A 14,323-nucleotide genomic window follows, 5' to 3' on the forward strand; every position below is an offset into this window, starting at 1 on the left:
ACATGCTGACTCTTGACATTACTTGCGGTACGTCTGTAGTATAATTTTAAAACGTCTCCCTCTGTAACCACAGCTTCCTGTCTTTCCAGAGCTTTTACTCCATTGCTTCCACTACACCCGGTCTTGGCCCTTTTGGCCTCAGTGCTCTCCCTATGTGCATGACCTTCCTCTCAGGTGTGGCCCATCCCTTCAGGCTCTTTGCCACTCTTACCAGTTACACCATGATTCTGGATCTTGAATGTTGATGGGAGAGACCACTCTGCAGTGGCCACTCTGCAGTGGGTCGTTCCCATGAACTTGCTGTCTCAGTGCTCAGCGGGCCTGGAGTGCTGTGCTGCTGTCCCCATAGCACCCAGTCAGCCCACTGAGTCCTGCTCTGTCCTGCTCTCTGCAGTGGATCTTTCTGTAAGGGACTGGTTTGTTTTGGCCTGGCAAATGTGACTCAGCTCTGTATAGAAAACCTACAGAAGCGAAGTGGTGGGCAGGAGCCAGATTTTCAAACTGAGTTTTCCCGTGGGAATCAGTCCTAGAAAATGCATACAGATTGTTATGGCTTGCTCTTGCTAAAACTCCATCACCCTGGTCTAAAACAACAAATATGTATTGTCTATCTTCAAGGTAATTTCCAAAGCCTGCATGAGTTCTCCCAAGGACAGAGCTAATCAGCTCATCTTCATTCCCCTCTGCATGTTACTTTCATTTTCTTGATTGTACCTAAAATGTAGACAATAATATTCCATGTGATAGATAATAAATCTTTCTCTGATGTAAGACCCCAGGAAAACAATAAAAGCCTGTCTAGACAAGGGTCGGGGTGCTCTCCTCTTGAGGGAGTGGCCGAGGCATCCATAGGCACTCTCCCCTTGAGAGAGTAGTCATGCCTGTTCCCTTTTTCTCCACAGGATTGTTGTCACCTGTGCATTCATTCTCGCCGTCAGCCACAGCAGGCGGACTCTGCTGGCCAGGGTCCGCCACGTGTGGCACCTGAGCAGGGATGCCAAGGCTATCAGCCACATCTTTCCACCCTGCTCTCTCCTCAAACATCTGTTCTCATCACTTTCTTTCTCACCTTCCATAGATGGCATCATGGCCTGATCCTCAGAAGGAGGGAACTTAACGATGGGACCATTTCTTCCTGGTCTGTTGCCTCCAGCCTAATCCAAGCCACGGTCATCTCTTGTCAGTTCTGATGGTGTCACCTCCCAGTGGGCTGGCTGCTCTGCTTCCATTCTGTTCTCTCAGCATTAAGAATTATTGTTTTGGTAGTATCAGAAACTTTCTCCTTGCCTCTTCTTTCCTTTTTTCTTTCTTTATTGTCTACAAAAAGGAAGGCTCACTTCCTATATTTTCTCCCCATCTTTTTACTTTGAAATGCTTTGAACCTCAGAAAAGGTGCAAGAATACAATGAACATCATGTCTCTAACACCTAGATTCATGAATTAAATTAGTAAATTTTGTGGCATTTGCTTTCTCTTTCATGTGTATATGTACATATATATTTGTGTATATATATATACATATATACATACATAGACACATGAGAGAGATAAAGCAAATGTCACAAAATTTAGTAATTATATCCATATACACATATATTTATACATTTGAATTTTTTTGCACTCATGTGATATTAAAATTTTCACATAATGATACTTGACCAGGAATACTTAAGCATTTATCTCTTAAGAATATGGACATTTTTCTGTGTAATCAAATGTAATCATGACACTTAGGAGATTTAATACTGGTACAATAGTATTTTGTAATAGAAAATCTATATTCAATTTTCCCCAATTGTTTCAACATTGCCTTTATATCTCTTATTCTTTTCTTTTCTTTTTGGATTTAGGATCCAATCAAGGATTACACATCCTTTTTAGTTGACATTTCTCTCTGATCTTTAAAAATAGAGAACACTTCTCCAGCTTTTTTGTTTTCTCTTCATGCTATTTACGTTTAAAAAAATGTTCAAGCCAGTTGTGTTGAGCATGTCCTTCCTTTGGATTTACCTGGTTGGTTCTTCGTGGCTGGCAGCAGAGTATTTGGCAGAAGATGAAGTACATGGTCAATGTTGCATCCTTCTCAGTGTGTCATATCAGGAACCACAGGACGAGTGTATGACGGGATTGACAACATTAGTGGACAAGGCACCTCATTACCTGTGTAGTTAATATGGAGTCTCTGAAGTTAGTAATTTTTTAAGATTTTATTTATTTATCTTTAGAGAGGAAGGAAAGGAGAGAAGGAGAGAAATATCAATGTATGGTTGCCTCTCGTGAGTCCCTTGCTGGAAACTGGCCTGCAACCCAGGGCATGTGCCCTGAATAGGAATTGAACCACGGTCATGTGGTTCGCAGGCCTACGCTCAATCCACTGAGCTACACCAGCCAGGGCCTGAAGTTAGTAATCTTTTAAATATACTTGGACTGTCTTTCTTTGGTAATTCAGACAAAAGCCAACCTCCTTATCTTGGCTTACAAGGTTCTTTATCAGGGTATTGTAACATTTTGGTGGCCATGGAACCCTTTGGTATCTCTTCTCAGAATAATGTTTTTAAATGCATAAAATAAAGTAGACAGGGCTACACAGGAAACCAATTATATTGAAATTCCCTTAACAAAATATTAAAAAGTTATGACATGCACCTATATTTGTCAATTAGTGCAATGCATGGCAGGATCTAGGGGCAGTCTAATAACCATTCAAGTCATGGTGAGTATGGATGATTCCTGCACCGACCATAATGTGGCATGAAAACATCTGTGATTTCTGGCAGGTGCAAAATCGCGAACAAACGCTACTCTGCTGTGCTTTGGTTAGAGGGTAACGAAAATAAAGGTAGAGTTTTCTCCCCCGGTCCAGGCTCCCTGAAATCTCAGCCCATGACCTCTTAACATTGTTCATATTCCTGAGAATGAAATGATAACTTGTCGTGCTCCCAATCAGAAATGGCCATCTTTAACTTTCACCTTTGTTTGCTCTCCACGTCTAATGAAGTACCAGCGCCTACGTGTCCCACCTCCCGAATCTCTCCCCAGTCTTGCTGCTACTATCTGATTCCATTTTTCTAGCGTCTCCCCTGGGTGCTGGTAGGGTGAGGTGGAGACTGTTACCTTGGGCTCACAGATGAGGACTCTGAAGTACAGACACTCAACTTGCTGAAGGTCAACACAGGAGCCATGTTCTGAAACAGGAAGTTGCTCTTCAGGCCTGGGTCTCAGACTTCCTTAAAAACAGAAATCACATTCGTTAGCTCTCCCAAAATGCCGTGATCTCTACTGGTCCAGTTTTGCCACTGGATTGTATTCAAAGGAAAAACTTCTAGCATAAAGTAATCAGAAACACTGGGGTTTGTTTAGTAAACCCAATGTGTGTATCTGTCTCGTTGTCTTAACACGTTCTTCTGTCATGCCTCTAGCTCTTATTCTCTGAAGTTTCCCACAAAACTATATTCTCTCCACTTTCCAAGCTACTAAAAATAGGTTTTCTGACACTTGAATCACTGTCTCTCTTTCCTGGGTTCTTTAAGGTCTTCGCCCTCAATTGCTCATTATCTAGAAGATTCTAGAATATGCACCATAAAGCAGAGCTCACAGATCACTGACAAAGCTGGATCTTTCCCCCTGGAGGTGTGGGTGTATCTTCTGAACTTACATAGGTCGCGGGGTAATGTTTGTATAATATTAGTGGATATTGGCAAAGGAAAACTTAATCTGTTCTTTTATTTCTGTTCCATGCAGATGGATCTCTTGCACCTAGTACATTTTCTCTTAATAGAGTGGGTTACTGTTGAAAGGTGGACATTCTGTCCAGTGTTCTCATATTAATGAACACATGTATGGGAATGTATCAGATATTATAATATGCTCTCTGTCTTTATATAGATCATCGATCCTTTTGTTGAAGTTGAAATTATTGGATTGCCAGTAGATTGTTGTAAAGACCAAACCCGTGTGGTGGATGACAATGGTAAGATGATGATTTGGGCTCATTTTTAACCAGAATGCTCTCGCAATAGAATTTGCCTGAAAAAGAAAACTGTCCGTGTAGCAGAGAACTTCCATAAAGTCCATAACTGCCATCCGAGTTTACGTGAAGGTCTAGTCAGTACAGAAAACAAATACGTGTGGGATGATCCGTGACAGGCTCTGATGGGCGTGGTCATCTAGGCTCTCAGACTTTTGCTTTTGAAGCAAAAATGTTTTTCTACTGAAAAGAATAAATGGTATTTTAAAGGACCAGGTTAAAACTCCAGTCAGGAAAATGCCTGCGTTACATTTTTATATTGTATTTTTATTATGTGAATTCTCAGAGCTTTCATTCTCAAAGCCTATGTATTAATCATTTCTCATTTTTTCTGGAATATGTAAAACTTTAAAGGTGAATGCAGCATGCTCTGGAAAGTTTACTTTTTGAATATACATGTGTGGTGAATGGGCAATGTTCTTGCATTTGGGCTGTAATGTGAAGAACGGTTCTTTACCTAGCTGTCATGTCTCTTTCTTGGTAATTGGGTTCGTTCATTCATCTGCCAACATAATTGCATATTTTTCTCAAAACATTTGAGAAATTAGAGATTCGCAGAGAGACCTTAAGAGGAGTTTTTCTAAGCATTGGTTTAAGGAAAGGAATTTGGGAGTTCAGGAATACTGTGAACTTCTTACTTAATAAACTTAAGGCAAACTTTCTACGTTGCATTTTTCTACCAATGTTCAATAGATTTTTTTTCCTCAGAAGTAATTGAGAGGTCATCACTAAGTCAACAAAAAGATAATTTATTATTTTATTCAAGAGTGGCATTTCATTGAATTTTAGTACATAATTATTTCATTAGCTAAGGTGTTTAACAGGGTTAAATGCTGATGCCCCCTGAAGGCATACATTTAATAAAAATTCATAGACTACTTAAATTTTTATCAGTTCAAACAAGTATTTTATCTGAGAGAAACTTACTAAGAAGTAAATGTAGTTTTGCTTTTGGAATTTGAATCAAATTATAGATCTTTCTGTTCATTTTCAGTAGCTATAAAAATACATCATCTTTATGCATGAAGGTCCCGCTTCATGAGAAGTCACTGGAAATCAATAGTGAACAGTCTAATTATGCTGTGTCACTAATTGTGTGACCTGAGGCACATTATTTTCCTGGAACATCAATTTTCTCAACTATAAAATGATGTATAAATATTTATATTTCCTACTTTTAAAAATGGTCATGCGTTACTTGTGTAATTTTGAAAGTCAGTAATATATAGATTTTCTTAAATAGAGAAAAAACCCCTAAAACCTGCCCCACCACCCTTAGAAGATTGCTTTAGGAATTAAATAGCATGATATATAAGCATTGAAATTTGCACAGCAGCTCCCTCATAAAATGGCTGCTGGTGATTGTTACCACCCCAGAATCTTTGGGGAGTGAGAGCATGATTCTCTTTGTTGGGTGGGGGTGGGGGATTATGTCACAATTCTTATATCCCTACTATAGATACTTTTGACCTCACTGAAGCATTCTGAATATTGTGTGGGAAAGCTTTCTCTACAGTACAGCTTGGCATCAAAGATTATTACAGCTGATGTAATCACTTACAGGCAATTTTCTTCCCAATTATGTTCTACCAGTGGGGTAAATTCTGAGACTCTGTTTCAGGGAGGCGTCCTGGAGTGGCTCGGCCGTCTGCATGAGTTTCATAAGCATCACAGCAATTTTCACTGTTTGCTTTGCACCTGTTATGGCCAATTCATTTTTTTAGTCCACCCTTTGCTTTTCTGACTTTTCTTATTTCTTGGAGGATTTAACCCTGTGTGGGAAGAAACCCTGACATTTACAGTACACATGCCGGAATTAGCTTTGGTCCGGTTCCTTGTGTGGGATCATGATCCCATTGGACGAGACTTCGTTGGACAAAGAACTGTGACCTTCAGCAGCCTAGTCCCTGGTAGGTACAGGCTGGCTTTTGCTGTCTAGATTGACCATTCCATTTTCTTTGAGAGATTTAATATATGACATATGCAATATATGACACATTAAATGCATTGTATGATAACATGAGTGTTAACATTCTTTGTAAAGTGTAAAGAAGTATAGTAAAGTAATATACCTAATTGACTTGTACCTGTAGGAAAGACAAATGCAAGTTCAGCTGAAAGAAAACTGCTTTCTCTTCTTTTATCAGGCTACCGGCATGTCTATTTGGAAGGATTGACAGAAGCATCCTTATTTGTCCACATAACAATCAATGAAATCTATGGAAAGGTGAGAAAAATTATGGGGCTTAAAGCTGTGTGCAAAAATAATATAGTCCCTAACGAAGTTATTGATTGACTAATTGCACAAAAGGAGTGCATACGTCTTGACACGCTGTTCTTTAGCAGAAAACTATAGGGAAGCCCAGTGAGCCCAGCGAGTGACCTCACACTCAGGTGCCCATCCACACACGCGTTCCTTCCACCCTGGGGGCCTCTTTGCACTTGACAGAGAACTGTCCTCTCAGATGGTCATGTGTTTGGCCACAACAATGAAGATATAGTTAAATGTTGAGTTTTATTTTAAAATTTAAAAAGCTCCAGTTGGCTGCAGTGGGAAATGTAGTGTCCCAGATGTCTCATGAATTACTCGTATTAACCAAGCTGTGGTCCCAGCCAGTTCCGGGCAGGATGCACTCACTGGACGCCCTTGTTTTCCACGAAAAACCTAAAACTTTAGAGTGAATTGAAAGCTCCTCACAGGACTTAAAAGACCACAGACATGCAGGCTAGTTCTCTCCGGGTGCTGCCCTCCTCATTGGAGAGCTCCCTTGAGGTTTACTGATCAATAGGCTGTCCTCTGGGCATGCCAAGTAACTGGAGACTTGGCCCCTGGGATGAAGTTTTAGAGCCAGATGTGATCTACAGGGCGCACGGAGTAAGGCCCAGGAACGTTCAGTGTTCTTTTTCAGGAGGTCTGCGTGCGTAGTCTGGAACCTCCGCTGCAGAGGCATTTACATTCTCTGTGCCTCAGCCTTCTCATCTGCAAATGTGGAGTAAAAATAGTATCTCCCTCATAAATAAATAAACGTGTTATTCCGAGAAACCTGCCTGGCACATAATAAATGCTCAAAAATGTTGGCTAATACTAATATTACCATGGCTACGAGGCAATTGCTAGCGAATGGACCAATTCAGCCTAAATTAGGGGTACATGTTTCTCACATCAGTTGGGTGGGGGTGCCTAAGGATCCTGATCTCTAAGACTGATGAGGTTTTATTTTATGGTTTTTGGGGGGGGGTTAGTACTGGGTTTCTGTCTGTGCTGCTTATTGAGATTTTTTTCCTCTGGCCTACAAACACACATATAAATGACAAAAAAGTGATTCTTGAATTTCTAGGAATCCCAGGTTAACTAAGAAGTTCTGTAGTAGTTTTCAAATACTTGAGGGAATCAATAAAACTCAGACACTGTTTAAAACTTGATCCAGAAAGAAATTAAAATATGAAAAAGAAAGTGTTCCATAGGACTTCACTTCTCTCTCCTAAAGAAGTGTCCACTTATAAGTCCTATTATTTACTACTTTCGAGGTCTGCTTGGGGTGGGATGCGCGCACCGTAATGCGGGCCAGGTGGTGCTGAGTGGGGCCATGAGTGAACCTGTGGCTAAAACCACTGAAACTGGAAGGGTTTACAGAAGCATATGGATTTTTTCTTTTGTTTTCACTTGCACCACCTTCTTGAAATGAGCCCCAACTGTGTTTTGTTTGTGTGTCTTTTCCCTTGCAGTGGAGCCCTTTAATACTCAACCCCAGTTACACTATATTGCACTTTCTAGGAGCTACAAAGGTAGTTTCTCAGCATGGTGCTTTGTTCTTGCTGGCGTATTTCGTTTTAAGTGGTTATGGCAGCATGCTCTTTCATATCACTCCATTTTCCTGCTCACCAGTTTGAAACGTGCATCTGTTGCTTTAAGGTGGCTGAAGTTCTAAACAGTCTACTAACTGTGGGAACTTTTCCTACCACCTTGTCGTCTCTGGGTAGGAAACCTCCGGAAAAGCTTGGCTGTGAAAATGGAGGCCTGTCGCCCTCACAGAGTCAGGTTGATAAGACATGCATGGTGTTGTGCAAACATGCTGTGAGCTGCTGTTTTCTTGTTTTGAATATACTTCAATGGCTGAAAAAATTATTTTCTATTCCATTTTTCATGGTGGTGTCACTTAGAAAGCATGTTGTTGACGCAGTGGCATTTGCTTAACTTGTGGTTGGTCCTTTTGTACCTTCAGAGCAGACAGCTCCAAGGTCTGAAGGGACTGTTCAACAAGAATCCCAGGCACAGTTCTTCAGAAAATAGCTCTCATTATGTTCGGAAACGATCGATTGGAGATAGAATCCTGCGCCGCACAGCCAGTGCTCCAGCCAAAGGCAGGAAAAAGAGCAAAATGGGCCTCCAAGAAATGGTAGAGATAAAGGATTCTGTGTCTGAGATTGCAAGGGACCAAGACGGTGTCGTGAGGAGGACCACGCGGAGTCTGCAAGTGCGTCCTGTCTCAATGCCCGTCGACAAATGTTTTCTCGGGTCTCCGTCGCTGCCTGTGTCTGAAACAGCAGAGGACACGGAAGGAAAAGAAAACTCTCCGGGTAAGATGCTTTAAGTTTCTGCAAAAAGAAACTGCTGTAAGCTTCAGTTTGGTTTCTAGGTGTGATAACATGGTTGACGTTTTATAGTCGAAGTAAAAGATATCGAAGAAGAAATGTTTTAGAGTAATTTTTTAGGCCAGATTTTAAACTTTGGGGGCAGGGTGGTAGAAGAGCCACTTCACCTAATGCCTTAAAATCACATTGACATCTGAAAGTGCAGTGAGGAATAAGAGGCACCATCAGGTGTGATTGGAGCCTGTAGGTGCTTAAACCACCCCTAATGAGGTACAGCAGAGGGAGGGGCAACCTGCAAAATATGAGCAGGGATCTTGGTTTTCTAAGTGGGTACCATATACTTGCTGGTTGTTTTCAGGTTCAGTAGAATTATATTGATTTTTCTGAGGTTGAATGTAGTTGTGTTTCTCTCCCCAACACATAATCCATTTCTGTGACCAGAAATGTTCAGAGAGAAAAAAGAAAAGCCAGATGTTACAAACAAGCCATCATCTTCCCTTGAGAGATCAAGGAGAGGGAAGATGCTTCCTTGAGAGGTAGCTCAGGAGATGTCTTCCTGTGGCCCTATTTCCCTGACCCCTGGATGTGGCCAGGGGTGCAGCGTGTCTGCGGCTGCTTTCCAGCTCCAAGCTCCTTGAGCACAGGGACCTGGTGTTACCCAGCTTTCCTCCTAATTTGAGCGTAATGCTTATTCACTCATACCGATAACTGGATAAAGAGTGATGCTTGCCTTGCCGTGGACCAAGCTCCTGACTTGTGTTAGTGAGTCCTGCTGCTGCCTTGTTCTAGATAATTTATCACGGGAACTGTGTCCATTTGAGGTCTCTGCAGCAAATACGTTTTAATTAAAACAAAATCATCTCACACAAGTAGAATGTGATACCTGTTTCTTTTAGGAAATTCTCCTTTTTTTATACAATCTAATTTCAATGATCCAGTTTCCCACAAATGCCATTTTACTTGCATTAATTTTTATTTTAAGATATCCTACAGAGAGAAACAAACTTCCGAATTGTTTATTTGAATGAGAAAAGGGAGTTTTAAAGTCTGAAATTTTTCTAAGAGGAATATCAGAGAAGAGATGAAATATGTGATTCAAAATTTGTATCAGATTTCCATTTTGGGGAAAATAAGGCTATATTTGTAGAAATCAGTAATAATTCTGCTAATGCCGAAATCAAAATGTTAATACTGTTAAAGTGAGTTAGAAAGCAGTATTGAGGTGATGCTTCTGTCCTCCGTTTAAAAAAACAATTACATGAGTTAGTCGTTCATAGATGTGTATGCACACCTGAAGACTGTGGCAGATACGGAGCAATTCTTCGCAGTCATGGGTGATTCAGATATTAAGCTGACAAAGTGCTGAATACAAAATTCTATACATAGTTCTGTTTCCCTATAAAAACTCACAGTGTCTATCTTTGAGTGATGCTATAAGGTACTTAATTTTCTTCTTTATAATTTTTGGGTTTATCAAATTCTTATGACAAAATTTTTTTAGTTAGGAAAATATTTAATAAGTTAAATTATTCTATTAAAAGAATCTGATCAAGAATACTTGACACCTAATATTGTCTTAGTGCTGTACTAAGCGTGATGGGGTGGCCCAAATTGCTGTGACTTGTGTGTTTTTATAAGTTTCCTTACTGTGCCTGATATTTTACTGCCTCTCGTAGGGGAGAATGTGATATGAAATGTGCATATGAAAAACCAAAAGTTTGATTGACAGGAAATTAGATATTTGAAATAATAAAGAATTAGTGACCAATTCTTCATTTTAAAGTCAACATATATTGATATTTTAATGTTTTTTACACCATCCATTTTGTTTTAGAAATAAATGAAATTAGATGTATTGCCGAAGTGTTTTTTAAATAATATAAATTGTGTTTTTTTACTAATATATGCTTACCTTTGAAAGCTTATAGTGTCTTGCTTACAGGTACCACATTGCTTTGTTTAACAGAGCTGTCTTGTTCTGTTTTTATTGCCATGCTTCTGTGTAGTACAAATCTGACTAGGAAACAACTTAAGGTAATCCTCACTGTAAAAGTATGGTAACTCATGACATTTTTTAAATAATGAATATTACATCCTTAACTGATGTAATAGCTATTCAGAGGGAACCGTCAGTGAAATGCCTATAAATATATTTCACCATTTATTCATCATACAGATACTTTGTTGCAAATCTATACAACCCATGATTATCTTCTGTCACAATGTAACAGATTTACATTCTCCATTTGTCTGTCTGAAGACAAACATGAGTGTTTGCAGCACCTACAAAAAGTGCAACGTGTCACCTAAAATGTTGTTTGTTTCATTTAGCAGAAGACAAGGATGGCGGCAGAAATGGGAAGGCAAGTATAAAAGACCCACATTTTCCAATGTTCAACAAAAAGTTATCCTCTTCCTCCAGCGCTCTTCTCCACAAAGACATCAGCCAAGGGGACTCTGCTGTTTCTACTGCCAGCATGTCAACCACAGAACAGTTGGGAGTGCCAGGGTCTAAGGGTGGGAGGACCAAGTCATCTGTGTCAGGTGATGGCCAGGAACACCACTGTCCCAACAAATCCCTCTCCCCAAGGCAGCATTTGGCTCTTAATCCTGCAGTTAACCTAACACCAGGTCTGCATAGTGTGAAAACCAAGGAAAATGGAAATGTTGGGGTCTTTGTGGAAGGCAAAAGCTCGTTGTCAGGAAGCATTCTTTCTCAAAGCAATCTGGAGATTAAAAAGTTGGAGGGCAATTGGGGTAAGGGCCGAGCTGCAATATCCTTTTCACTGTCAGATGTCTCGACGCTGTCTACTGACTCACCTGACTTACATTCTACCGCAATTCTGCAGGAAACTGACATTTCCCATCTTATTGACAATGTCACGTTAACGAATGAGAATGAACTGGGCAGTTCCATCTCAGCACTGATTGGCCAGTTTGATGAGACCAGAAGTCAGGCTGACCTGACAGTTGTTTCTCATCTTCGTAGCACCAGAGTGATGTCGGGCCATCCTCCCTTGCCCACTATGGATCTAAAAATGCCCTTCAAGCATGGCTTTTCCAAGGGAAAACCCAAGTCATCCTTGCTGTGCTCATCTCCTGAGCGAATTTCAGTCTTAAGTCCTGAGACCTCTGAGTGCTCAACACACACAGTTGTTTGTGAAACTACCCATACTCCTAATGTCTCTAAAACCAAACCAGGTGACGACCCTTCTGGTAAGGCCAAGACAGGGGCCGCAGAAAGCAACCTGCCTCTTTCCTTTAATGCTTCCCACTGCTGGTTCCCCAAAGGTCCCGCTAATGGGAAAGACTGGGAAATACTCAAGAACCACAGCCCTGCCTCGTCCACTGACTTGACACTGGGAGATGTAGTAGCTGGTCCCACTCTCTGTTTAATTTCTGGGGAGAGCAGTCTCGTAGAAATGGATGGGGACTCAGAAAATCTGTCTATAACCACATATGAATATAGGCGAGAAGGCACAAGTCACCTTGCTTCTCCTTTAAAACTGAAGTACAGTCAGGACGTGGTGGAACATTTTCAAAGAGGCTTGAGAAATGGCTACTGTAAAGAGACTCTCCACCCTCCCGTCTCTGAAATACTCAACAATATTCAAGATGTCAAAAATCAAAGTATTTCTCATCTAGCCTCTCAGGGTGCTGCTTTTATGCACAAGCACTTCTCAAATTCAGATGCAAAAATGAACCAGGCATGCGTGCCCCCATCTAGTGCTCAGGCCTTGCATGCCCCTGCACCCAAGCAGTCCCCACACCCTCCCCTGCCTGTTCTGAAGCTGCCCAGTCCCTGCAAATCCAAAAGTCTGGGGGACTTAACATCAGAGGACATTGCCTGCAATTTTGAAAGCAAGTACCAGTGTATCAGTAAGAGTTTTGTTACAACCGGCATCAGAGAGAAGAAGGGTACGACTGTGAAGACAAAGTCATTAGAACCCATGGATGCCCTGACCGAGCAGCTGCGGAAACTTGTGTCGTTTGAGCAGGAAGACAGCTGCCAAGTGCTGTATTCCAAGCAGGATGCCAATCAGTTCCCCAGAGCTCTGGTTAGAAAGTTGTCATCCAGAAGTCAGAGCAGAGTGCGCAATATTGCCAGTCGTGCCAAGGAAAAGCAGGAAGCCATCAAGCAAAAAGGTGTGAACCCCAGCCACGTGGGTGGAGTGATTCTTCGAAACAAACCCTCAGCGCCCCCTCCCGCAGGGAACCGGCACTCCACGGGCTCCTACATAGCCGGGTACCTGCGGAGCGCCAAGGGCAGCGCAGTGGAGGGCCGGGGCATCCCGGAGGGCGCATGTGCAGCCCTGCAGGCCGGCCACGCTGACCAGTTTTGCTCCAATAATTCTGTTTTGCAGACAGAGCCCAGCAGCGATGATAAACCAGAAATTTATTTTCTTCTGAGACTGTGAATGACATAAAGCTGCATTTTCGATGTTTACAAGGTATTCTGTAGAATTGTCAGAGTTTTCAGTAAATCCTTGGCTTTGAAATGATTTTAAAATGTATTTTTAAACTCATATTTTGGTCTCCCTTCAAATCCATGAGTTCTTTCTGTTTACGCGTTTATACACAGATTTGGGCGACGTTTCCCGTGTGCCTATGACCTTTCTCCCCTGTGCTGTAAACTCTCTCGGTGTGAAATGTGTGCATGCTCTAGATGTCAAACTTCTCAGCAGCTCGGGTTACTGCGTCTGTGTGTTTCACCCAGATGCTCGTCGCTCGGAGCCCGCAGTTCACTGTTGCAAATGTCATCATTTTTACTCTAACTTGAGGTACCGAAGAGTCTTTGCAAAGGACAAAGGGATGAATTCTTGATTTTAAAGCCATTAGCATCTTCCTTATTTTTCTTTCTTTGTTGAGAAGCCCAGATGCATTTTAATGACTCAGTCAAAAGATGATTAAAATAATTACCTTACCTTTTAAAATTTCTCTTCCTCAACCAGAATAAGAGTTCAAAGGAGATTGGTAGTTGCTCCTCACAGACGGATGCTCATTTTACAAGAGGCTGTGAGGGTGTGAGGGACAGAGCAGACTTCTGTATGTGAGGACAAAATTGTTTTACTTACATTTTGGGACATATCTTTGCTAATGGCTTTGTAGGTAACAAGAACACAGTTGCCAAGCTGTGTGTTGTACTTCTGAATTTTATGATTAAACTATGGACTGCAAATAATGGCTTGCCGTCTGTCAGAAAGAGAGACTTCCATCAGACACTAATGATAGCAGCAGGAAATGAAACCCACCCCCCAAGCTTTTAAGGAAAAAAATACTTTCTCGTAATAAAACCCAAGTGAATAGATAATTAGAAGAAACCCTTTTCCTTCAGGGAGCCAAGTAACTATATTTTAGTACAACATACATTATTTTCACCGTGAATCCATTTTTGTACTGCATGTTCAGATGTCCCCCTTTGCTTTTTTGTAACATTAACTGCAATGATGTTCTGGGAATTCATGAAAATATAATTAAAGCAGATTTTTAAATACTTGCTGACTGTTTGTTTTTTTTAAATTGAACTTCACATGGTGACTGTTGAGAAAGCATATGGAAATATTTTCCTTTTCATTTCTTTAACAGAAGGGATACGTTCTACAGGGGGCAGTTTCAACTCTGTGCAAGTTGAGGCTGATCTGAAAGATATAAACAAACTCTTGTCTTAAACGACAATTTATGTCTCTGAGTGTTTTCATATGC

General features: G+C 41.1%; 1 protein-coding gene across 7 annotated transcripts in view; it reads left to right on the plus strand.

The window, feature by feature from the left end:
* PLCH1 (phospholipase C eta 1) overlaps positions 1–14,112 on the plus strand; it is a 180,383-nt gene extending 166,271 nt beyond the window's left edge. For 3 of the 7 annotated variants that reach the window (XM_037046684.1, XM_037046686.1, XM_037046687.1), the window contains 5 exons: positions 3,886–3,970; positions 5,791–5,937; positions 6,175–6,254; positions 8,251–8,605; positions 10,952–14,112. In XM_037046684.1, coding sequence (XP_036902579.1) covers positions 3,886–3,970; positions 5,791–5,937; positions 6,175–6,254; positions 8,251–8,605; positions 10,952–13,038 — 2,754 coding nt within the window. In that variant the 3' untranslated portion in view covers positions 13,039–14,112. Of the gene's footprint in view, positions 1–3,885; positions 3,971–5,790; positions 5,938–6,174; positions 6,255–7,753; positions 7,814–8,250; positions 8,606–10,626; positions 10,655–10,951 lie in introns of all 7 variants that reach the window. The other 4 variants (XM_037046691.1, XM_037046689.1, XM_037046688.1 and 1 more) reach the window with 4 other exon arrangements.
* The last annotated feature ends 211 nt before the right edge of the window (positions 14,113–14,323 follow it).

This window comes from Sturnira hondurensis, unplaced genomic scaffold (genome assembly GCF_014824575.4).
Source record: "Sturnira hondurensis isolate 20B ecotype Veracruz unplaced genomic scaffold, ASM1482457v3 Scaffold0005279, whole genome shotgun sequence".
Taxonomy (NCBI): domain Eukaryota; kingdom Metazoa; phylum Chordata; class Mammalia; order Chiroptera; family Phyllostomidae; genus Sturnira; species Sturnira hondurensis.